Source organism: Symphalangus syndactylus, chromosome 13 (assembly GCF_028878055.3).
Source record: "Symphalangus syndactylus isolate Jambi chromosome 13, NHGRI_mSymSyn1-v2.1_pri, whole genome shotgun sequence".
Classification (NCBI taxonomy): Eukaryota; Metazoa; Chordata; class Mammalia; order Primates; family Hylobatidae; genus Symphalangus; species Symphalangus syndactylus.
Genome location: NC_072435.2, coordinates 56,731,384 through 56,753,212, shown reverse-complemented (window position 1 = coordinate 56,753,212; position 21,829 = coordinate 56,731,384). Strand labels below are relative to the sequence as shown.

The 21,829-nt window shown below is 48.9% G+C and overlaps 1 protein-coding gene across 3 annotated transcripts in view; it reads right to left on the bottom strand.

Annotated features, from left to right (window-relative positions):
• Positions 1–21,829, bottom strand: part of WDR88 (WD repeat domain 88) — a 45,664-nt gene that overhangs the window by 16,212 nt on the left and 7,623 nt on the right. For all 3 annotated transcript variants that reach the window (XM_055236188.2, XM_063614088.1, XM_055236189.2), the window contains exons 3-7: positions 14,843–14,931; positions 12,004–12,067; positions 10,806–10,944; positions 8,416–8,545; positions 2,905–3,092 (exon numbers count right to left, since the gene is read on the bottom strand). In XM_055236188.2, the coding sequence (XP_055092163.1) occupies positions 2,905–3,092; positions 8,416–8,545; positions 10,806–10,944; positions 12,004–12,067; positions 14,843–14,931 (610 nt within the window). The remainder of the gene's footprint in view (positions 1–2,904; positions 3,093–8,415; positions 8,546–10,805; positions 10,945–12,003; positions 12,068–14,842; positions 14,932–21,829) is intronic.

Genomic DNA, 21,829 nt, shown 5'->3' with positions numbered 1-21,829 from the left:
TTCTCATCAGTTGATCAGTACATAACTTTGTTTTATGTGTGTTTCTGTTTAAAGACACCTTATTGCATATATACTGTTGATTTGTTTACATTGAACTCACAACCAGCAGCTATAACTCATGCCTGAATGGATGCATGCTTTTTCCCCATCATAGCGCTCTTGCACTTAGGAACGGCAAACAGCACTTCAGCACTGTGGTTAGGGATCGTTTTATTTGTTATTTATTTATTTATTTATTTTTAGAGACATGGTCTTGCTCTGTCACCCAGGCTAGAATGCAGTGATGCAATCAGCTCATAACAGCTTCAAACTCCTGGTCTCAAGCAATCCTCCCACTTCAGTTACCAAGTAGCTGGGACTACAAGCAGGTGCCAGCACACCTGGCTAAATTTTTTTTTTTTTTTGGTAGAGATGGGGTCTCACTATGTTGCCCAGGCTGATCTCAAACTCCTGGGCTCAAGCAATACTCCCGCCTCAGCACCCCCCCAGCACTGAAATTAAAGCTGTGAGCCACCACACATGGCCAAGGGAGCCATTTTACACAGCAAAATCACTAACAAAAAGCAAAAGAAAGCCCAGGTGTGGTGGCTCACGTCTGTAATCCCAGCACTTTGGGAGGCTGAGGCAGGCAGATCACATGAGGACAGGAGTTCAAGACCAGCCTGGCCAACATGGCGAAACCCCATCTCTACCAAAAATACAAAAATTAGCCAGGCATGGTAGTGCGCACCTGTAATCCAAGCTACTTGGAAGGCAGAGGCAGGAGAATCGCTTGAACCCAGGAGGCAGAGGTTGCAGTGAGCCAAGATTGCGCAATTGTGCTCCAGCCTGGGCAACAGAGGGAGCAAAACAAACAAACAAACAAACAACAACAAAAAAAACAAACGGTGGCACTAAATAGACCACAAAAAGGACATTTTACCACGTGGGAGGTGAAACAAGAAGGCAGAGTGTTGCCTTGTCCAACCTCAGCTGGGAGGTGACTTAGATTTTTTGCTGCTCTTCACATCTGTGAGTGACCTTGAAAGTGCCATGAATGTTGACTTTAGGTTTACAAATAAATATCAGCAAGTAGGTGACTTCACAAATACAGAACCTGGAATAATAATGATTAACTGCATGTGATTCTTTTTTTTTTTCTTTTTTTCTTTTTTTGAGACAGAGTCTCACTCCATCACCCAGGCTAGAGTGTAGGAGCACAGTGGCACAATTTTGGCTCAACTGCATGTGATTCTGAACCCCGTAAAGCCAAGGACAGAAGCTGGCAGGGCACCTCATGGTGGGACTTAGACAAGGGGTGCTGCTGAAGAGGGAAAGTTGCCCAGAAGCACCCTAGTGCTTCTCAAGCCAGGCCCCAGTGGCATGTGTGCCAGCTGAGGCCCCTAGACACACAGAGCAAGCCCCACTTCTCACCAGGATAGGGGAGCATACGTTTGGCTCCTGAGTGTCAAAAGCACCCACTTCCCTCCCTGGAGCCGGCTAGCCGCGGTGGCTTCCTGTCACTGCCCCCATTCACCTCTATGTCCCTTTATCTGGCAACAGCTCCCAATTTCCTGTGGGGAAACACTCCTCACCTACTGTTAGTCCGTCTGCATCGGGGGTTCTGACCCCAACCCTAGCTCTGCAGGTGGGCAAGTCACTCAGACCTGGCCAATCAGAGGCTGTCATTGCCTCCTAAGTGATTCGTTAAGAGATGGACATGTGTCCCAAGCTGAGCCAATGGGAGTCTTCCCTGGGACTTGTTCTGGCACCATCAGACAAGAGGGTCTCTTTCTCCAGGACTGCCAGGGGCCAGAACTAGGCTGAGCTGGACCACTAGAGGTCCTCTTTACCTCTTTTATTTTATATATATATATAAAATATATATATCTATATAGATATAATTATATGTGTGTGTGTGCGTGTATATATATGTGTATATATATATATATTTTTTTTTTTTTTTTGAGACAGAGTCTCGCTCTGTCACCCAGGCTGGAGTGCAGTGCAGTGGTGCAATCTTGGCTCACTGTAGCCTCCACCTCCCGGGTTCAAGCGATTCTCCTGCCTGAGGCTCCCGAGTAGCTGGGATTACAGGCATCCACCACCACACCTGGCTAATTTTTGTATTTTTTAGTAGAGATGGGGTTTCACCATGTTGGCCAGGCTGATCTTGAACTCCTGACCTCAGGTGATCTGCCCACCTCAGCCTCCCAAAGAGTTGGGATTACAGGCGTGAGCCATTGTGCCTGGCCTTTTTTTTTTTTTTTTTCTTTTTAGACACAGGATCTCACTCTGTTGCCCAGGCTGGAGTGCAGTAGCACAATCATAGCTCACTGCAGCCTCAAACTCCTGGGCTCAAGTGATCCTCCCACCTCAGCGTCTTGAAGAGCTGAGACTACAGGTGTGCACCACCACACCCAGCTAATTTTTTAATTTTTTTGTAGAGACAGGGTCTTGCTGTGTTGCCCAGGCTGGTCTTGAACTCCTGGCTTCAAGCAGTCCTCCCACCTCAGCCTCCCAAAGCATTGGGATTACAGGCATGAGCCACCGCGTCCGGCCATCTTTGCCTCCTTGGGGGTAAAGGCTGATAGAGAGGAAAGCTAGGTTGAGAGACAGAGTGGAAGAGTTGGGTTCCCAACAGCATTGACTCTCTTGTCCCATCCATGCCTGAAGTCAGACGTGCTCTTGGACTTTTCCATTACAGGATTAATCAATTTCTTTGGTTGCATAAGCCACACTGAGCTGAGTTTCTACCACTGTAAACTGGTACCTGTGGTCTTCCCTCTTGGCTTTTTTGTTCTCGTGGGGAAGAATCCGCCCTCCCTGTCAGCATCATTGGACTCTGTCCATTCGAACAGAACATGGAGAACTCTGCCCAGCACTCCCACAGGAATGGAGGCCTTCTGTGTGTTAATTACTCACTGTCTCTGGCAAAGTGACAGGAACTGACAGAACCTTCGTGGCCCTGCATCAGAGTCACACAGGCTCCACGGTTTCGAAACTCCCCTGTGTGGACGTTCCATATTTTTAAGTTTTTATCCCAGGAGCTTGTACACAGGAAATGGCCACTGAAGGTAAAACAGCAGTTTGAGATTGCATTGGAATGTGCCCTGAAACACAGATGGTGGGGTGCACACATTAGCGCTTTGCTCCTGGAGGACCTGAAGACGTACCTAAAGCCAGGGGGTATCATCTCCTGTGAGCTTATGGTCGGGGTGCACATACTAGCACTTCGCCCCAAGAGGACCTGAAGACATACCTAAGTGGGGGTCAGCATCTCCTGTGAGCTCATGTTCATCATGCCTTTGATCACTGCCTACCATGGTCCGGATGTGAATTGCTCAGACTGTCACGCTGTTCCAGCATTTCTCAACTGCACCAATTTTTAGAAAAATAATAATAGAGACAGTGTTTCGCTATGTTACCCAGGCTGCTCTCAAACTCCTAGGCTCCAGTGATCCACCTGCCTTGGACTCCCAAAGTAGTGCTGGGATTACAGGCGTGAGCCACGGAACCCGGCCAACCACACCAAGGTGGACATTTTGAGCTGGGTCACTCAGAGTTGTGGGGGCCGTCCTATGTTCTGTAGGAGGTGGAGCAGCTAGCCAGGAACCCCCACACCCAGTTCTGACAACAAAACATGTGTCTAGACATTGTCAAATGTCCACTGGGGCACAAATTGCCCTCATTTGAGAAGATTCTGCAGTATTCCCTTGGCGCTGGAGGGAAAAGCAGCTGGTGTCAGGAGTGGTTGATTGACAGACAGCCTTTGGGGCTTGGTGCTGGATCGCGCTTACACAGAGGCTCTCTCTTGCTCCCCATCTTTCCCCCGACAATGTCAGGCGTGGTCTCCCCCTGTTCCACCCCTCTCTTACTTACTCCTCTGCTTCTCCACCCCAACTATTCACTCTCTCTTTTTCTCACTCCTATCCTCATTTGTCTTCAGTGCTATTCAAGTATATTTCAGTGTTGTATATTTAATTAATAAATTTTTTTATTCGGCTGGGTGCAGTGGCTCATGCATATAATCCCAGCACTTTGGGAGGCTTAGGTGGAAGGATTGCATGAGCCCAGGATTTTGACACCAGCCTGGGCAACATAGCAAGACCCCATCTCTACAAAAAATATAAAAATTATCTGGGCATGGTGGCACGTGCCTGTAGTCCCAGCTACTCCAGAGGCTGAGGCAGGAGAATCACTTGAACCCAGGAGGTGGAGGTTGCAGTGAGCCAAGACTGTGCCATTGCACTCCAGCCTGGGCAACAGTGCAAGACTCTATCTCAGAAAAAAAAATGAAGTTATTCATTCTAATTTTTAAGCATCTTCTTTTTCAGAAAAATAATAATAATAAAAAGCCTGTTTGTATTTTGCCACTTTTTGTTTGTAACCCTCAATGTCTTTCTCCTGTGATTCTCACCTCCTCTTGTAAGCAGAGTTTTCTCTGAGTAGCCTGGATCACAAAATCAATCATTTGACCTGAAGAAAAGGTTGAGCAAAAACAATTTTCTTTTTTTTTTTTTTTTTTTTTTTGAGATGGAGTCTTTCTCTGTCCCCCAGGCTGGAGTGCAGTGGCGCGATCTCGGCTCACTGCAAGCTCCGCCTCCCAGGTTCACGTCATTCTCCTGCCTCAGCCTCCTGAGTAACTGGGACTACAGGCGCCCCCCAACACGCCCGGCTAATTTTTTGTATTTTTAGTAGAGACGGGGTTTCACCGTGTTAGCCAGGATGGTCTTGATCTCCTGACCTCATGATCCGCCCGCCTCGGCCTCCCAAAGTGCTGGGATTACAGGCTTGAGCCACCGTGCCCGGCCTGAGCAAAACAATTTTCTAGAGCTCAGGTCAGAGTTTTGGAACCCATTTTGGTTCTTTGAAATGCACAAACTGAGCAAGGCCAAAGGAGAAGAAATGTCAACTTCACAGGGGCACCCAGGATAAACCTCACCAATTCCCAGTGCCTGGTGAGCTAAGAACCATGCTGGCATATCATGGAGGTTGACAGCAAGCTCTCCCAGAAGCCAGACACTGTCATTGAGGTTTAAACCAGAGGTATACCCAAAGGATTATAAATCATTCTACTATAAAGACATATGCACACATATGTTTATTGCAGCATTATTCACAATAGCAAAGACTTGGTATCAACCAAAATGCCCATCAATGATAGACTAGATAAAGAAAATGTGGTACATATACACCATGGAATACTATGCAGCCATGAGAAAGAATGAGATCATGTCCTTTGCAGGGACATCATTCTCAGCAAACTAACACAGGAACAAAAGACCAAACACCACACATTCCCATTCATAAGTGAGAGTTGAACAGTGAGAACACATGGACACAGAGAGGGTAACATCACACACTGAGGCCTGTCAGGGGTTGGGAGGCAAGTGGAGGGAGAGCATTAGGACAAATACCTAACGCATGCGGGGCTTAAAACCTAGATGGCGGATTGACAGATGTAGCAAACCACCATGGCACCTGTGTACCTGTGTAACAAACCTGCACATTCTGCACATGTGTCCCGGAACTTAAAGTAAAAAAAAAAAAGACATAGCAATTTCTAAATAAATAAATAAATAAACCAGAGGTATCTCTATGGGCCCTCATTTCACATAAATCCCACTTCTCATAGAAGGCCATTTCACCTGTACAGAAGTTTGGGGAAAATGGCTATGCTGCACCTACAGTTCTGGACAAGATGGAGTCGACTTTAAAAGTGATTTTTTTAAATGGCTGAAATTTTACCAAATTTGGCAAAATATATAAACCTACAGATCCAAGAGTCTGAGTAAAACCCAACAGGATAAATCCAAATCTACACCCAGACACATAATTACACTTCTGAAAACTAAGGACAACAAAAATATCTTGAGAGCTGCAAGAGAGAAATGACTTTTTACCTATTGGAGAAAAACAATATGAATGACAGTGCAAATGAAAACCACAGTGTGGCCAGGCACAGTGGCTCATATCTGTAATCCCAGCACTTTGGGAGGCTGAGGTGGGCGGATCACAAGGTCAGGAGTTCGAGACCAGCCTGGCCAATATGGTGAAACCCTGTCTCTACTAAAAATACAAAAATTAGCTGGGCGTGGTGACGGTCACCTGTAGTGCTAGCTATTCGGGAGGCTGAGGCAGGAGAATTGCTTGAACCCGGGAGGCAGAGGTTGCAGTGAGCTGAGATTGCACCACTGCAAATGATATAGCTGGTCTTGCTAGAGGACTTAAAAAATTCATAATCTTGGTCGGGCTGTATCATTTTCAGTTCTCAGTGCAAAATTAATAAGCAAGGTCCCCATTCCTGAAAAAGCTAAGCACAGTATTACCATATGATCCAACAATTCCACTCCTGGGTATACAGAGTAAAGAATTAAAAACAGGCCAGGTGCAGTGGCTCACGCCTGTCATCCCAGAACTTTGGGAGGCCAAAGTGAGAGGATCACTTGAGCTCAGAAGTTCAGGACTAGCTTTGGAAACATAATGAGACTGTATCTACAAAAAAAAAAAACCTTAAAAATTAGCCAGGCGTGGTGGTGTGCACCTGTAGCCTCAGCTACTCAGGAAGCTGAGGCAAGGGGATCACTTGAGCCCAGGAGTCCAAGGCTCCAGCAAGCTGTGATCACGCCACTGCACTCCAGCCTGGGCAACAGAGCAAGAATTTGTCTCAAAAGAAGTAAAATAAAATGAAAAGAATTGAAAGCAGGAACTCAAAGTTACATGTACATGTGTTCATAGCAGCATTATTTCCAATAACTAAAAGGTAGAAACAGCCTAAGAGTTCATCAACAGATGAACAGATAAACAAAATGTGGTATGTACACCTCCAATGCAGTACTATTCAGTCATCAAAAGGAATAAAGTTCTTAATCCCAGCATTGTGGGAGGCCGAGGCAGGCGGATCACCTGAGGCCAGGAGTTTGAGACCAGCCTGGCCAACATGGTGAAACCCCATCTCTACTAAAAATACAGAAATTAGCCAGGCATGGTGGCGGGCGCCTGTAATCCCAGCTACTCAGGAGGCTGAAGCAGGAGAATCACTTGAACCCATGAGGTGGAGTTTGCAGTGAGCCAAGATGGCACCACTGCACTCCAGCCTGGGTGACACAGCGAGACTAAGTCTCAAAAAAAAAAAAAAAAAAGGAATGAAGTTCTGATGTTCTGATGCAGGCTACAACACAGATGAACCTTGAGGACATTATTTTAAGTGAAATAACCCGATCATAAGAGGACAAATAATGTATGATTCTACTTATATGAAATATCTAGAATAGGCAAATTCATAGAGACAGAAAGTAGAATAAACGTTACCCAGGGCTGGGGGCATGGGGAATGGGGAGTTATTGCTTAACGGGTAAGAGCTTCTGTCTGAGATGATGAAATTGTTTTGGAAATAAACAGTGGTGACGGTTGCACAACACTGTGAATGTAATGAATGCCAGAGAATTGCACACTTAAAAATGGTTAAAATGTCATGTTTTATGTTGTATATATATATATTTTGAGACAGAGTCTCACTCTGTCACCTAGGCTGGAGTGCAGTGGCACAGTCTTGGCTTACTGCAACCTCCGCCTCCCAGGTTCAAGCAATTCTCCTGCCTCAGCCTCCCAAATAGCTGGGATTACAGGTGCCCGCCACCACGCCCAGCTAAGTTTTGTATTTTTAGTAGAGATACGGCTTCACTATGTTAGTAGAGATAGGCCAGGCTGGTCTCGAACTCCTGACCTCAGGTGATCCGCGCCCCCTTGGCCTCCCAAAGTGCTGGGATTACAGCCGTGAGCCACCAAGCCCAGCCCCCCAAAATTTTTTTAATGATAATGTAATATCTCCCAAACGACTGAATTCATTTCATTTATATATTTTTTTTAGACAGGGTCTTACTTCATTGTCCAGGCTGGGGTGCAGTGGTGCAATCATAGCTCACAGCAGCCTCAAACTCCTGGGCTCAAGCAATCCTCCAGCCTCAGCCTCCTGAGTAGCTGGGACTACAGGTGTGTGACACCACACCCAGCTAATTTTTAAATTTTGTGTAGAGACGTGGTCTCGTGACATTGCCCAGGCTGGTGTTGAACTCCTGGCCTGAAGTGATCCTCCCACTTTGGCCTCCCAAAGCTCTGGGATTACAGCCATGAGCCATAAGCCCAGCCAGACCTTCCCATTTTACAGGAGATGCTGGAACTTCACATTTTGTGGACTTCTCTGCACAATGGTTTCCACTAGTGGCTCACATTGAAACAAATGCATCTGAGGCCCAGCCCAGCCCACAGGCCACAGCTGGCTCCCTCCTGCCTGGCTGTCCCCAGCCTCCTCAGAGCACCCATGACCAAGCTACAGACGTGTCCACATGGACGCTGGCTTGTGTGGAATCCAGGAGGGCATGAATGGGGACGCCCCGCCCAAACTCCCTTCTGGCCTCCTGGGGCCCAACTCACTTAGTGATGGTGAGCAGCGTGGCCTGGGATGTAACATCCCAGATTTTGATGCACCTGTCCAGTGAGACAGAAGCCACCCTCTGGCTGTCGGGGTCAAAGCAGCATGACGTGATGGACCTTGTGTGATGATCTGCAGAACACGGAGGAAAGGGACTTGAGACCACGCCTTCCACATGCTGGGCTGGAGGACTCCCACGACTTCCCCAGCCAGCGACGATTACAAAACACAATTCCAGTTTTCATCAGGAGCTACGCACCTGCACAAACATTCCTGAGTGACTACTACGTCCCAGGCTTTGAACCGGGAGCACAGCTGGTTCCCTGCCCCCACAGAACTCCCAGTCTGATGGAGGAGACCCCCCAGAGCAGGCAATGACCTGCCACATGCCACGAGTCATGAGACGAGTGCACAGGCCACCAAGGCCCAGACAACAGAAGCCCGGCCACCCTGAGGGGTCCAGGAAAGCCTGAAAAGCCAGCAAGGGAAGCAGAAATGGAAGAGCACTCCAGGAAGAAGGAACAGTGCTTGCGAAGGCCTGGGCCGGATCATGGAGCAGTGTGGGGCGAAGCTGGAGTCTGAAGCGTGGTGGGGGCAGAGTGTCAGGTGGGTTATTAGGGGCTATTAGGGAAGCTGTGGGGCAGCGCACATGGCATGGTGCCACATTGATAAAAAGAAACACAAAGCACATATGAGAAGCAGTGTTGTGTGTGCAAACATGTGTATGCACAGGCATACACACAGGGTTCAGGAAGGCCGCCCAGCAATGTATGGTTCATAACAGGTGCCTCTGGGGAGGAGACAGGACGGACACAGCAGCCTTTTGCTTTTTTATTTATATAATGAATGATTTTTTTATTTTTGAGACAGGGCCTCGCTCTGTTGCCTGGGCTGGAGCACAGTGGCGTGATCTCGGCTCACTGCAACCTCTACCTCCTGGGTTCCAGCAATTCTGCCTCAGCCTCCCGAGTAGCTGGGATTACAGGCGCCTGCCACCACGCCCGGCTAATTGTTGTATTTTTAGTAGAGACAGGGTTTCACCATGTTGGCCAGGCTGGTCTCGAACTTTTGAGTTCAGGTGATCCACCGGCCTCAGCCTCCCAAAGTGCTGGGATTACAGGCATGAGCCACCACGCCCAGCCCATAATGAATGTCTTTACAATGATTACACATTTTTTTAACTTTAATTTTAAGATAATTGTAAACTTACATGGAGGTGTAAGGAATAACAGAGAAATCAACCATGTCCTTCACCCAGCATCCCCCATGGGAACATGTGGCATCATCGTCACACAGTGTCCCAACCAGGAAACTGTCATACGACAATTACCAATCCTATATTTTAAAAATAGGCCGGGCACAGTGGCTCATGCCCATAATCCCAGCACTTTGGGAGACCGAGGCGGGCAGATCACCTGAGGTCAGGAGCTCGAGACCAGCCTGCCTAACACGGTGAAACCCCGTCTCTACTAAAAATACAAAAATTAGCTGGGCATGGTGGCGGGTGCCTGTAATCCCAGCTACTCAGAAGGCTGAGGCAAGGAGAATCGCTTGAACCCAGGAGGTGGAGGTTGAGGTGACCCGAGATCGCGCCACTACACTCCAGCCTAGGAGACAGAGCAAGACTCCATCTCAAAAAAGAAAAAAGAAAAAAAAAGATACAGGTAGGCTGGGTGAGGGGGCTTCTGCCTATAATCCCTCACTTTTGGAGGCTGAGGCAGGAGGATCACTCGAGGCCAGGAGTTTGACATCAGCCTGGGCAACACAGCGAGACTCTGTTAATGTTAACTCTGTTAATGTTAAGAAGTCTGAGCCTCCACTCAATAAAAGATTAGGCTTTCAATGACCACATGAGGTTGGAGCCGAACATTGTGTCATTTGTTAAAAGCACAAGACTGAATGAATGGAAAAGCATTAACTGAAGAGGATCAGTTTTGGTGTGTTTTTTGGGTTGTTTTTTGTTTTTGTTTTTGTTTTTTTTGAGATGGTGTCTCACTCTGTCTCCCAGGCTGGAGTCCAGTGGCTCAATTTCAGCTCATTACAATTTCCACCTCCGGGCTCAAGTGATCCTCCCACTTCAGCCTCCCAAACAGCTGGGACTACAGGTGCACGCCATCACACCTGGCTAATTTTTGCATTGTTTTTGATAGGGACAGGGTTTCACCCTGGTGCCCAGACTGGTCTCAAACTCCTGGGCTCAAGCAACCTCCCAAAGTGCTGGGATTACAGGTGCAATCCCAGCCACCGCACCTAGCCTAGTGTCCCAGCTTTAATGACGTGCTTCATACCATTACAGTTTCACCAAATAAAGCAATGGAAGGTCACCGTCAGTCAGTGACAAGCGGCTATTCCTATGGCAGACTGAAGAGACAGGGAGCCCGTACACCCTCACCTTTGATGATGGAAACAGTGGTGATGTTCTCAGCATCCATTATGCAGATTCCATGATCCACGTCGAAGCCTGAGACCACGTATTTACCATCAGGAGAAAACTTACAGGAGACGATGAAGGTATCATACCTGACCTTCCACTGAAATGAGCCAGCAATCAAAAGGTTGTTTTACGCCAGGTGTGGTGTGTCGCACCTATAAACCCAGTGCTTTTGGAGGCCGAGGCTGGAGGATCACTTGAGACCAGGAGCCTGAGACCAGCCTGGGCAACATGCAAGATCTCCATCTCTACAAAAGTAAAAAATTAGCCAGGTGTGGTGGTGCTCGCCTGTAGTCCCAGCTACTTGGGAGGCTGTGGCAGGAGGATCATTTCAGCCCAGGAGTTTGAGGCTGCAGTGAGCTATGATGGCGCCACTGCACTCCAGCCTGGGTGACAGAGCTTGCAAGACCCTGTCTCTGAAAATCATCATCATCATCATCATAAAATAAAAACTTGGCTTACTTTGTCTTTCTAAAAATGTTTACAATGAATATAAACTGACCTTTGCACTAACAAGAAAGGTTGTTTTTAAGGAAAGGAAGGAGAAAAGGACAGGAAAGGCCTGTAGGAGCTGAGAGGGAGGGACAGCAGGGGTGGGGCAGGAGACCCCAAGGAGGCCCCTGAGCAGGGCTGAGGCTGCCTGGAGGGGGTGCAGGGCCGAGTGGGAGTCTTGAGCCTGTGGGATGGATGGAGAGTGGCCCCCTCCAAGATATAAAGAGAACAGACTGGTAAGGACCAGAACCCTGGTTCTTGGGGGCACATGGCCTTTGTCCCATAGCCTCAGCCCCACTTCCTGTCTAATCAAATCCAAACATCTTACCGGGGAGCCTGGAATACCAGCCCCCACACCCCACCCCCCATTCTGGCTTCTTTCTGTGTATCCAAACCCATCCCATCCTTCAAGCAGAAGCCTTGGTTCCATCCGCCTCCTCCAGGATCTTCCTCCCCCAGTGCCCACCCTCTCACCCTCCAGACTTTTTGCAAGCAATGGCTGTTGTGGGGTGCAGTTCACATCTGTACCTTCCATCCCCAGGAAGATGCGTCCTTCCTAGAAGAATGGAGTTTTGTCACCTCCCCCTACCCAGGGTCCAAGCCAAAGCTGCCTGAGGCTTGGTCAAGCCCCTGGGCTGCAAGGCCCCCACTGCACAGGCATACGTACCAGCAGCTTGCCTGTCTCCAGGTCCCAGGCCCTCACTGTCTTATCATAGGATGCGGCAATGACTCTGGAAATAAGATGATGAACACTGGTTCTTTTTTTTTGGTTTTTTTTGAGACAGGGTCTCCTCCTGTTGCCCAGGCTGGAGTGCAGTGGTGCAATCCTGGCTCACTGCAACCTCCACCTCCCAGGTTCAAACGACCCTCCTGCCTCAGCCTCCTGAGTAGCTGAGATTACAGGCGCCCGCCACCACGCCCAGCTAATTTTTGCATTTTTAGTAGAAACGGGGTTTTGCCATGTTGGCCAGGCTGGTCTCAAACTCCTGACCTCAAGTGATCCACCTGCCTCGGCCTCCCAAAGTGCTAGTATTATAGGCGTGAGCCACCGCACCTGGCCAAACATAGATTCTTAACAGCAGAGACAGTTAGGTCTGTGGTCCTTTCCATCCTTCCCTCCCCTCTCCTCCTTTCCTTTTCTTTTTTGAGACAGGATGTCACTCTGTCATCCAGGCTGCAGTCCAGTGGTGCAATCCTAGCTCACTGCCACCTTGAGCTTCTGGGCTCAAGTGATCCTCCTACCTCAGCCTCCTGAGTAGCTGGGACTATGGGCACTCATCATCACTCATCATCATGCCTGGCTCGCTTCTTTCTTTCTTTCTTTCTTTCTTTCTTTCTTTCTTTCTTTCTTTCTTTCTTTCTTTCTTTCTCTTTCTTTCTTTCTTTCTTTTCTTTCTTTCTTTCTTTTTTTTTTCTTTCTTTCTTTCTTTCTTTCTTTCTTTCTCTTTCTTTCTCTCTCTCTCTCTCTTTCCTTTCTTTCTTTCTTTCTCCTTCCTTCCTTCCTTCCTTTCTATCTTTCTTTCTTTCTCTCTTCTTTCTATTTTTTTTTTTTTAGAGACAGAGTCTCTCTACGTTGCCCAGGCTGGTCTCTCCTGGCCTCAAGCGATCCTCCCACCTCAGCCTCCCAAAGCACTGGAATTACAAGAATGAGCCACCACACCTGGCCTGCCTATGACTTCTATGAAGATTTTTTTTCATTTTTCTAATTTAGGACCAAGATTATAAATAACACAATCATCTTTAAAAGACTGCTCCATCACCCACCCTAGGGACCATTCGGTTCTCATTGAAACCAGAGAGAACGAGCCAAGCACGGTGGCTCACGCCTGTAATCCCAACACTTTGGGAGGCTGAGGCGGGCAGAACACCTGAGGTCAGGAGTTCGAGACCAGCCTGGCCAACATGATGAAACCTCATCTCTACTAAAAATACAAAAATTAGCCAGGTGTGGTGGTGCACACCTGTAATCCCAGCTACTCGGGAGACTGAGGCATGAAAATCTCTTGAACCAGGAGGCGGAGGTTACAGTGAGCCAAGATTGCGCCACTACACTCCAGCGTGGGCAGGAGAGGCTCCATCAAAAAAAAGGAAAGAAGGAAGGAAGGAAGAAAGGAAGCAAGGAAGGAAGGAAGGGAGGGAATATAGTTTAAGAGACTACTTATTTTGTTCTGAAATGTTTTCTTGTACAAAAAAACATAAATGTATCCTTGTCTTCTTACATGGCACGTTTCTGTGGCAAAGTTTGTCCTCTATATAAGATAAATTCCCATGTGGGCATGGTGACTCCCACCTGTAATCCCAGCACTTTGGGAGGCCGAGGTGGGCGGATCACCTGAGGTCAAGAGTTCGAGAACAGCCTGGCCAATATGGTGAAACCCCTCTCTACTAAAAATAAAAAAAATTAGCCAGCTGCGGTGGTGTGCACCTGTAGTCCCAGGTACTCAGGAGGCTGAGGCAGGAGAATCACTCAAACCCAGGAGGTGGAGGTTGCAATGAGCCGAGATCGCACCACTGTACTCCAGCCTGGGCAACAGGCAGGCAGGACTCCATCTCAAAAAAGAAAAAAAAAAAAACAAAAAAATGATAAATTCCCATGAAACTTACATTTTCATACCAGTACACTACAGCGTGGGTGACAAAGCAAGACCCTATCTCAAAAGCAAAACAGGTCAGGTACAGTGGCTCATGCCTGTAATTCCAGCACTTTGGGACGCCAAGGCAGGATTGTTTGAGCCTAGGAGTTTGAGACCAGCCTGGGCAACATGGCAAAACCCCATCTGTACAAAAATACAAAAATTAGCCAGGTGTGGTGGTGCACACTTGTAATCCCAGCTACTCAGGAGGCTGAGGCAAGAGGATCATTGAGCCCAAGAGTCCATGGCTTCAGTGAGCCATGTTTGCACCACTGCACTCCAGCCTGGGCAACAGAGCAGAATCCTGTCTAAATAAAAAATAAAAATTGGCCGGGCACGGTGGCTCACGCCTGTAATCCCAGCACTTTGGGAGGCCGAGGCAAGCGGATCATGAGGTCAGGAGATCGAGACCATCCTGGCTAACATGGTGAAAACCCCGTCTCTACTAAAAATACAAAAAAATTAGCCGGGCGTGGTGGCGGGCGCCTGTAGTCCCAGCTACTCAGGAGGCTGAGGCGGGAGAATGGCATGAACCCAGGAGGCGGAGCTTGCAGTGAACCGAGATCGCGTCACTGCACTCCGGTCTGGGCAACAGAGAGAGACTACGTCTCAAAAAATAATAATAAAAATAAAAATAAAAAATAAAAAATTAACAAAGGCCAGGTGTGGTGGCTCATGCCTGTAATGCCAACACTTTGGGAGCCAATGCAGGAGGAGAATCGCTTGAGGCCACAGGTTCGAGACCAGCTTAGGCCACATGGTGAGCCCCCATATCTATTACTTAAAACAAAAACAAAAATGTCACAGGCGTGCCTATTTATGGCCTGCCTGCTCGCCCTCCCTCTTCCCAGTGTAAGACGAGAGAAAGGTCACCTGCTGCTGTCGGCCGTGATGCTGCACTCTACAACAGGAGCTTTGGGCCTGTGCTCAAAATCGCGAACCACAGAACCATCCACCGCATCCTCAAATCAACGGAGAGAGAGGAGGAGAGAGTGGTCACTGCCGTGTTTGCCGAAGTCATAAATCGAGGTCAACATTAGCCCTTAGCTTATCTCTGGTAGCAAAATCTGAGAACTCCACAGTCCTGGGGCTCTCACTCAGCTCCAAAAGAGGAAAGGATGTTGCAACATGTCCCCTGAGCAGGAAGGACACCCTTGCCATTCCTGGCATCCATGGGAAACTCCCCCGCAATTCCACAGACACCAGGTGGAAACTGGCCATGCTCGGGGCAGAGCTGCAAACAGATCATGTTTTCCTTTCCTACTGGCCAAAAAGGCTTTGCAGAATCTAGCAGTATCTTCCAGGCCAGGCACGGTGGTTCACACCTGTAATCCCAGCATTTTGGGAGGCCAAGGTAGGTGGATCACCTGAGGTCAGGAGTTTGAGACCAGCCTGGCCAACATGGTGAAACCCCGTCTCCACTAAAAATGCAAAAATTAGCTGGGTGTGGTGGCGTGCGCCTGTAGTCCCAGCTACTGGTGAGGCTGAGGCAGGAGAATCACTTGAACCTGGAAGACAGAGGTTTCAGTGAGCTAAGATCGCACCACTGCATCCCAGCCTGGGCAACAGAGCGAGCCTCCGTCTCAAAAAAAAAAAAAAGAAAAAAAAAAGAAAATGATCGTCTTGGGGTGTGGGATCGAGGACCATGCACGCACTCTGGGCGAGCCAGGGCCAGCTCAGGGCAGTGCCAGAATGGATCCGTGAGGCTGTGCAGCTTTAGACTCGACAGTGACACCACGTGGCCAAGAGCAGGAACAGCGGCTGTGCACACAGGCCTAGTCCCTCCACTCTGGGCATTTGGAAGTAGGACCCCACCCCTGTGGACCCAGACAATTTAAAGGGGAACTACTGGTTAGACTTCAAATGAATGAGGGAAAGGGAGTCTAATAAATAGTTGGAAAATAAAGGAGATGTGACAATATTTGGTGTCTAGGTTTATGGTGAGTACATATTCAGTATTTTGGTACAGTCCCAATTTCATAAATGTATGCGGACATGCGTGGACAAGAAAAAAATACCTATGCCAACATTTTCACAGCCGTTAACTCTGGGGTCATGGAAAGATGAGTTTTTTTTTTCTTTCTTGTGTTTTCATGTGTTTCCTGTAATAAAATCATATTACCTTTGTAATAATATGAGAAAAACTACCAAACTTTTTTTTTTTTTTTTGAGAGAGGGTCTTGCTCTATCACCTAGGCTGGAGTGCAGTGGCAAGAACACGGCTCACTGCACCTCTTGGCTTCCTGGGCCAAAGCCATCCTCCCATCTCAGCCTCCCAAGTCGCTAGGACCACAGGCACATGCCACCATGCCTGGCTAATTTTTTTGTTTTTGGTAGAAACAAGGTCTCACTATATTGCCCAGGCTGGTCTCAAACTCCTTGGCTCAAGCGATCCTCCTGCCTCAACCTCCAAAAGTGCTGGGATTACAGGCGTGAGTTATTGTGACCAGCCTTTTTTTTTTTTTGACACTGGATCTCACTCTGTTGTTACCCAGGCTTGAGTGCAGTGGTGCAATTATGGCTCACTGTAGGCACCACCTCCTGGGCTCCAGCAATTCTCCCATCTCAACTTCCCAAGTAGCTGGGACTACAGAAGTGCACCACCATGCCTGGCTAATTTTTTATTTTGTAGAGATGAGGGTCTTACTACATTGCCCAGGCTGGTCTCAAACTCTTGGCCTCAAGCAACCCTCTCGCCTCAGCCTCCCAAAGCACTGGGATTACAGACGTGGGCCATTGCACTCAACTTTCAGGGAGGCTTAAACCCTTTCTTAATCCTCTGGGGTGACTGAGAGGCCCCAGGGGCAAGGGAGCCTCTCCCCTTGTCATTGCCCAGGGGATGGGATGGTAACTTGCCACCTGTGCAGTCCACCTTGCATCTTCCAATTCTCCCACATTATACCCACCCCCCGGCCTTTTTTTTTTTTTTGTAGAGACAGGGTTTCACCATATTGGCCAGGCTGGTCTCGAACTACTGACCTCATGATCCACCCACCTGGGCCTCCCAAATTGCTGGGATCACAGGTGTGAGCCACTGCACCCGGCCTTTCTTTCCCCTTTTGAGTCGGCAGAAGGGCCCCCCCGGGCTGCTGTCTGTGTTGGCCAAAGGGCTCTTGTCTCCATGAAGGGAAAGATGCCTGTTTTCACCTTGGTTGTTGTCCCAAGATTAGAGACCCTAATCTTGGAGAGGCCCTCGGTCCCCACAACAGCCTTCTTGCTCTCGTTCCCTGCCTGTTCCATGCCCCATCCACAATGCAGGCACTGTCACCTCTGCCACCTCGTATGCCCTCCTTCCCATGAGCCGTCCTTCTCCACGTCCCAGGAAGTGCATCCAAGTGTTCCCCACCCGCACCACGGACTGCTTCCAGCCCTCCTCCCTCCACCACCTTCTCCAGGCAGCCCCTCATCCCTGTGCTCCCTCCCTCTGCCCTCCTAGTGCCTTCGCCCCTTGTCCCATAATCGCCACCTCTCTTCTGAGCCCCTGCCTTAGCTGGTCCCATTGGCTGCCACTCCAGAGACCTGTCTGCTCCCCTGGCTCTCTTCTTCCATCTTCGTCCCGTCCTGCTGGCTCCTTGAGACCCTCAGCTGTGGCTCCCACCATGCGCTCCATGTCCCTCCGTAGGGGGTGAACCCATAACCCTACACAGTCATCTCCTCTTGTCACAGTATCTTGGCCAAAATCTCCCCTGGCCTCTCCTCTCTGCCTCACCCACTGACCCCATTTCCAGTCCCTGCCCCCAGCAACACCTCAAATCCAAATACCTTTTAAATCTTTTAAAAGCCCCTTTTCCTCTAGGTGCAGTGGCTCACACCTGTAATCCCAGCACTTTGGGAGGCCAACGCGGGCAGATCACCTGAGGTCAGGAGTTTGAGACCAGCCTGGCCAACATGGTGAAACCCCATCTCTACTAAAATACAAAAACACAAAAATTAGCCGGGCGTGGTGGCAGGCTCCTGTAATCCCAGCTACTTCGGAGGCTGAGGCAGGAGAATCGCTTGAGCTCAGGAGGCGGAGGTTGCAGTGAGCTGAGACCACACCATTGCACTCCAGCCTGAGCAACAAGAGCAAAACACCATCTCAAAAAAAACAAACAAAAAACCCTTTTCCCCTCCTTGGAGATTATTGTGAATAACTTGGAAAGTCCATAAATGTACAGAGAAGCTGGGAAAAATATTCTTAATCCTATGCCCAATCTCCCTCTAATATATTGCCACCTTTTTTCTGGTCATTTAAAAATAAGTTTGGGGCTCCCAGTGTTTTGGGAGGCCAAGGAGGAAGGATGGCTTGAGGCCAGGAGCTCAAGACCAGCCCAGGCAACATAGGGAGATCCCATCTCTACAAAAAATGATAATATTAGCTGGGCACGGCAGCCTGTTCCTGCAGTCCCAGATACTCAGGAGGCAGAGGTGGGAGGATCACTTGAGCCCAGGAGGTTGAGGCTGCAGTGAGCCATAATTACACCACTGCACTTCAGCCTGGGCAACAGAGTGAGATCCTGTGTCAAAAAAAAAAAAAAATGTGCTCCCACACCTGTAATCCCAGCACTTTTGGAGGCTGAGGCAGGAGAGTCGCTTGAGCCAAGGAGTTTGAGACCAACCTGGGCAATGTAGTGAGACCCTGTCTCTACGAAAAACAAAATAATTAGCCAGGCATGGTGGTGTGTGCCTGTGGTCCCAGCGACTTGGGAGGCTGAGATGGGAGAATGCCTTTAGCCCAGGAGGTAAAAGGTGCAGTGAGCCGTGTTCTTGCCACTGCACTCCAGCCTGGGTGATAGCGCAAGACCCTGTCTCAAAAAAAAAAAAAAAAAATGTAAGTTTGGTAGTTTTTCTCATATTATTACAAAGGTAATATGATTTTATTACAGAAAACACATGAAAACACAAGAAAGAAAAACATTCATCCTTCCATGATCCCAGAGTTAACAGTTGTGAATGTGTTGGCATGTGTCTTTTTTTTTTTTTTTTTTTTTTTTGAGACGGAGTCTCCCACTGTCGCCCAGGCTGGAGTGCAGTGGTGCAATCTCGGCTCACTGCAACCTCCGCCTCCCAGGTTCAAGCAATTCTCCTGTCTCAGCCTCCCGAGTAGCTGGGACTATAGGCACCTGCCATCACACCCAGCTAATTTTTGTATTTTTAGTAGAGATGGGGTTTCACCACATTGGTCAGGCTGGTCTTGAACTCCTGATCTCAGGTGATTCGCTCGCCTCGGCCTCCCAAAGTGCTGGGATTACAGGCGCGAGCCACCGCGCCCAGCCGACGTGTCTTTTTTCTTGTCCACACATGTCCACATACATCTATGAAACTGGGACCTTGGTGGCCCATGCCTGAAATTCCAGCACTTTGGGAAGCTGAGGTGGGAGGATTGCTTGAGGCCAAGAGTTTGAGACTAGCCTGGGCAATGTAGCAAGACCCTCATCTCTACAATATAAAATATTAAAAATTAGCTAGGTGTGGTGGTGCACTCCTGCAGTCCCAGCTACTTGGGGTGTTGAGATGGGAGGATTGCTTGAGTGCAGGAGGTTGAGGCTGCGGTGAGCCATAATTGCACCACTGCACTCCAGCCTGGGTGACAGAGAAAGACTCTGTCTCTAAAACAAACAAAAAATTCCTCTAGTGTTATCCTGTGGGGTGTGGGGGTGAGGCTCCCAGAGAAACCAGTAGTTTTTCTAACAAGATCTTGAGGCTCTGGGCTCTGTGGGCCAGGTGTCCATAAGGACAGCTACAGAGGGCGGGAGTGGAGATGAGTTGAGCCCCCGGGCAGCCCCTTCACACAACTGGTCCTGTGCAGCAGGGGCAGACCCAGGGAGGCCCAGGAGGTCATGCAACCCCCCAGGGTCACACAGCTGGTAAGTCCTAAACGTGGAGTCCACCACAAACCCTCCTGCCCAGTTGGCATGGCCTTGGCACAGATTATATCTTGTGGCTGTGTGTGTGTGTGTGTGTGTATGCATATTTTCTCCCCTTTCCATTTCACAAAAGAACAAGTATGAAGTTATAGGCCAATGGTCTTAAATTCATTAAAAACAAACAAACAAACAAAAACAGACAATAGTGGGGAATGACTGATAATGTCTCAAAAAAATCCTGTGTTCCAAACCCTTAAATCCTTTTCCCTGTACCACCCTAAGAACCACTCAACTGATGTCTTTATTTCCGATCTCCATGTGAATATCTGTCCCCCAGCAGGAAATACCACAGAAAACATTCCCTCGAGGTCGTCTGTAGGGTGAGGGGCTATCCTCTTCCCCATTACCCAAACCAGAATCCAGGAACCAGCCTCAACTCCCTCCACTCCTGTCCCTGAAGCCAGATGCTGCAAAACTCACAACTGACTGTCCTCTCCCATAAGTCCCAGCCCCAGCCACACAGCCTTCTGCGGCCTGGCCCCATGGCCACTGCCTTCCTCCAGCCCTGCTCCTCCCCAGCCCTTCTGAGTGCCCTGCACTGCCCGGGCCTGCTGGCCATACCCTGCAGTCCCCAGAAGGGCTCCAGGAGCCACCTCTGCAAACTTATGTGAACATCACAGCCCCATCCCCGGTGCCCCAGCCTCCTGCAACTTGGGGTGCTGATCTGCACCCAGGCCTGCCTCTTCCAACCACCCCTCATGAACAGGTCCCAGGCCTGGACACCTTTCTGTCCTCTGTGACCACACAGACCTGGCCATCCAGTCTCTGTGGATGGAACTCAGTTTTCCAGATGAGGAGACCCAGAGAGATGACATCCTAGGCCCCAAACACTGCCAGGACTTCCATTCTCTGACAGGTGTGTGGGGTGGCTGGGCGCGGTAGCTCACACCTATAATCCCAACAATTTGGGAGGCCAAAGCAGGCAGATCACTTGAGGCCAGGAGTTTGAGACCATCCTGGCCAACATAGTGAAACCCTGTCTCTACTAAAAATAAAAAAAAATTAGTTGGGCATGGTGGCATGCCTCTGCAGTCCCAGCTACTAGGGAGGCTGAGGCAGGAGAATCACTTGAACCCAGTGGCGGAAGTTGTAGTGAGCCGAGATCATGCCACTATACTCCAGCCTGGGCGACAGAGCAAGACTCTGTCTCAAAAAAAAAAAGAAAGAAAGAAAAAAAAAAGGTGTGGGGGCCGGGCACGGTGGTTCACACCTGTCATCCCTGCACTTTGGTAGGTTGAGGCAGGTGGATCATCTGAAGTCAGGAGTTTGAGACCAGCCTGGCTAACATGGTGAAACTCTGTCTCTACTAAAAATATAAAATTAGCCAGGAGTAGTGGCGCACACCTGTAGTCCTAGCTACTCAGGAGGCTGAGGCAGGACAATCACTTGAACCCAGGAGTCGGATGTTGCAGTGAACTGAGATCATGCCATTGCACTCCATCTGGGTGACAAGAGCAAAACTCGGTCTCAAAAAAAAAAAAAAAAAAAAAAAAAAGGCCAGGTGCCGTGGCTCACGCCTATAATCCCAGCACTTTGGGAGGCCGAGGTGGGTGGATCACCTGAGGTCAGGAATTCAAGACCAGCCTACCAACATGATGAAACCCCATCTCTACTAAAAAAAAAAAAAAAAATAATACAAAATTAGCTGGGTGTGGTGGCACATGCCTGTAATCCCAGCTACTTGGGAGGCTGAGGCAGAAGAATTGCTTGAACCCAGGAGGTGGAGGTTGCAGTGAGCCAAGATCACGCCATTGCACTCCAGCCTGGGCAACAAGAGCAAAACTCCGTCTCAAAAAACAAAAAAAACCAGTGTGGCGCTGTCAGTCCAGAAGTCTCCATCCCATTCCCACTGTTTCCAGGCCCACAAGCTGGCAGCAGCCACCCTAACTTCATCTAGGCTGGGCTCTCACCTTCCCTTCTTTCTGGTACTTTGCTCAGAAGACCTGCAAACCAG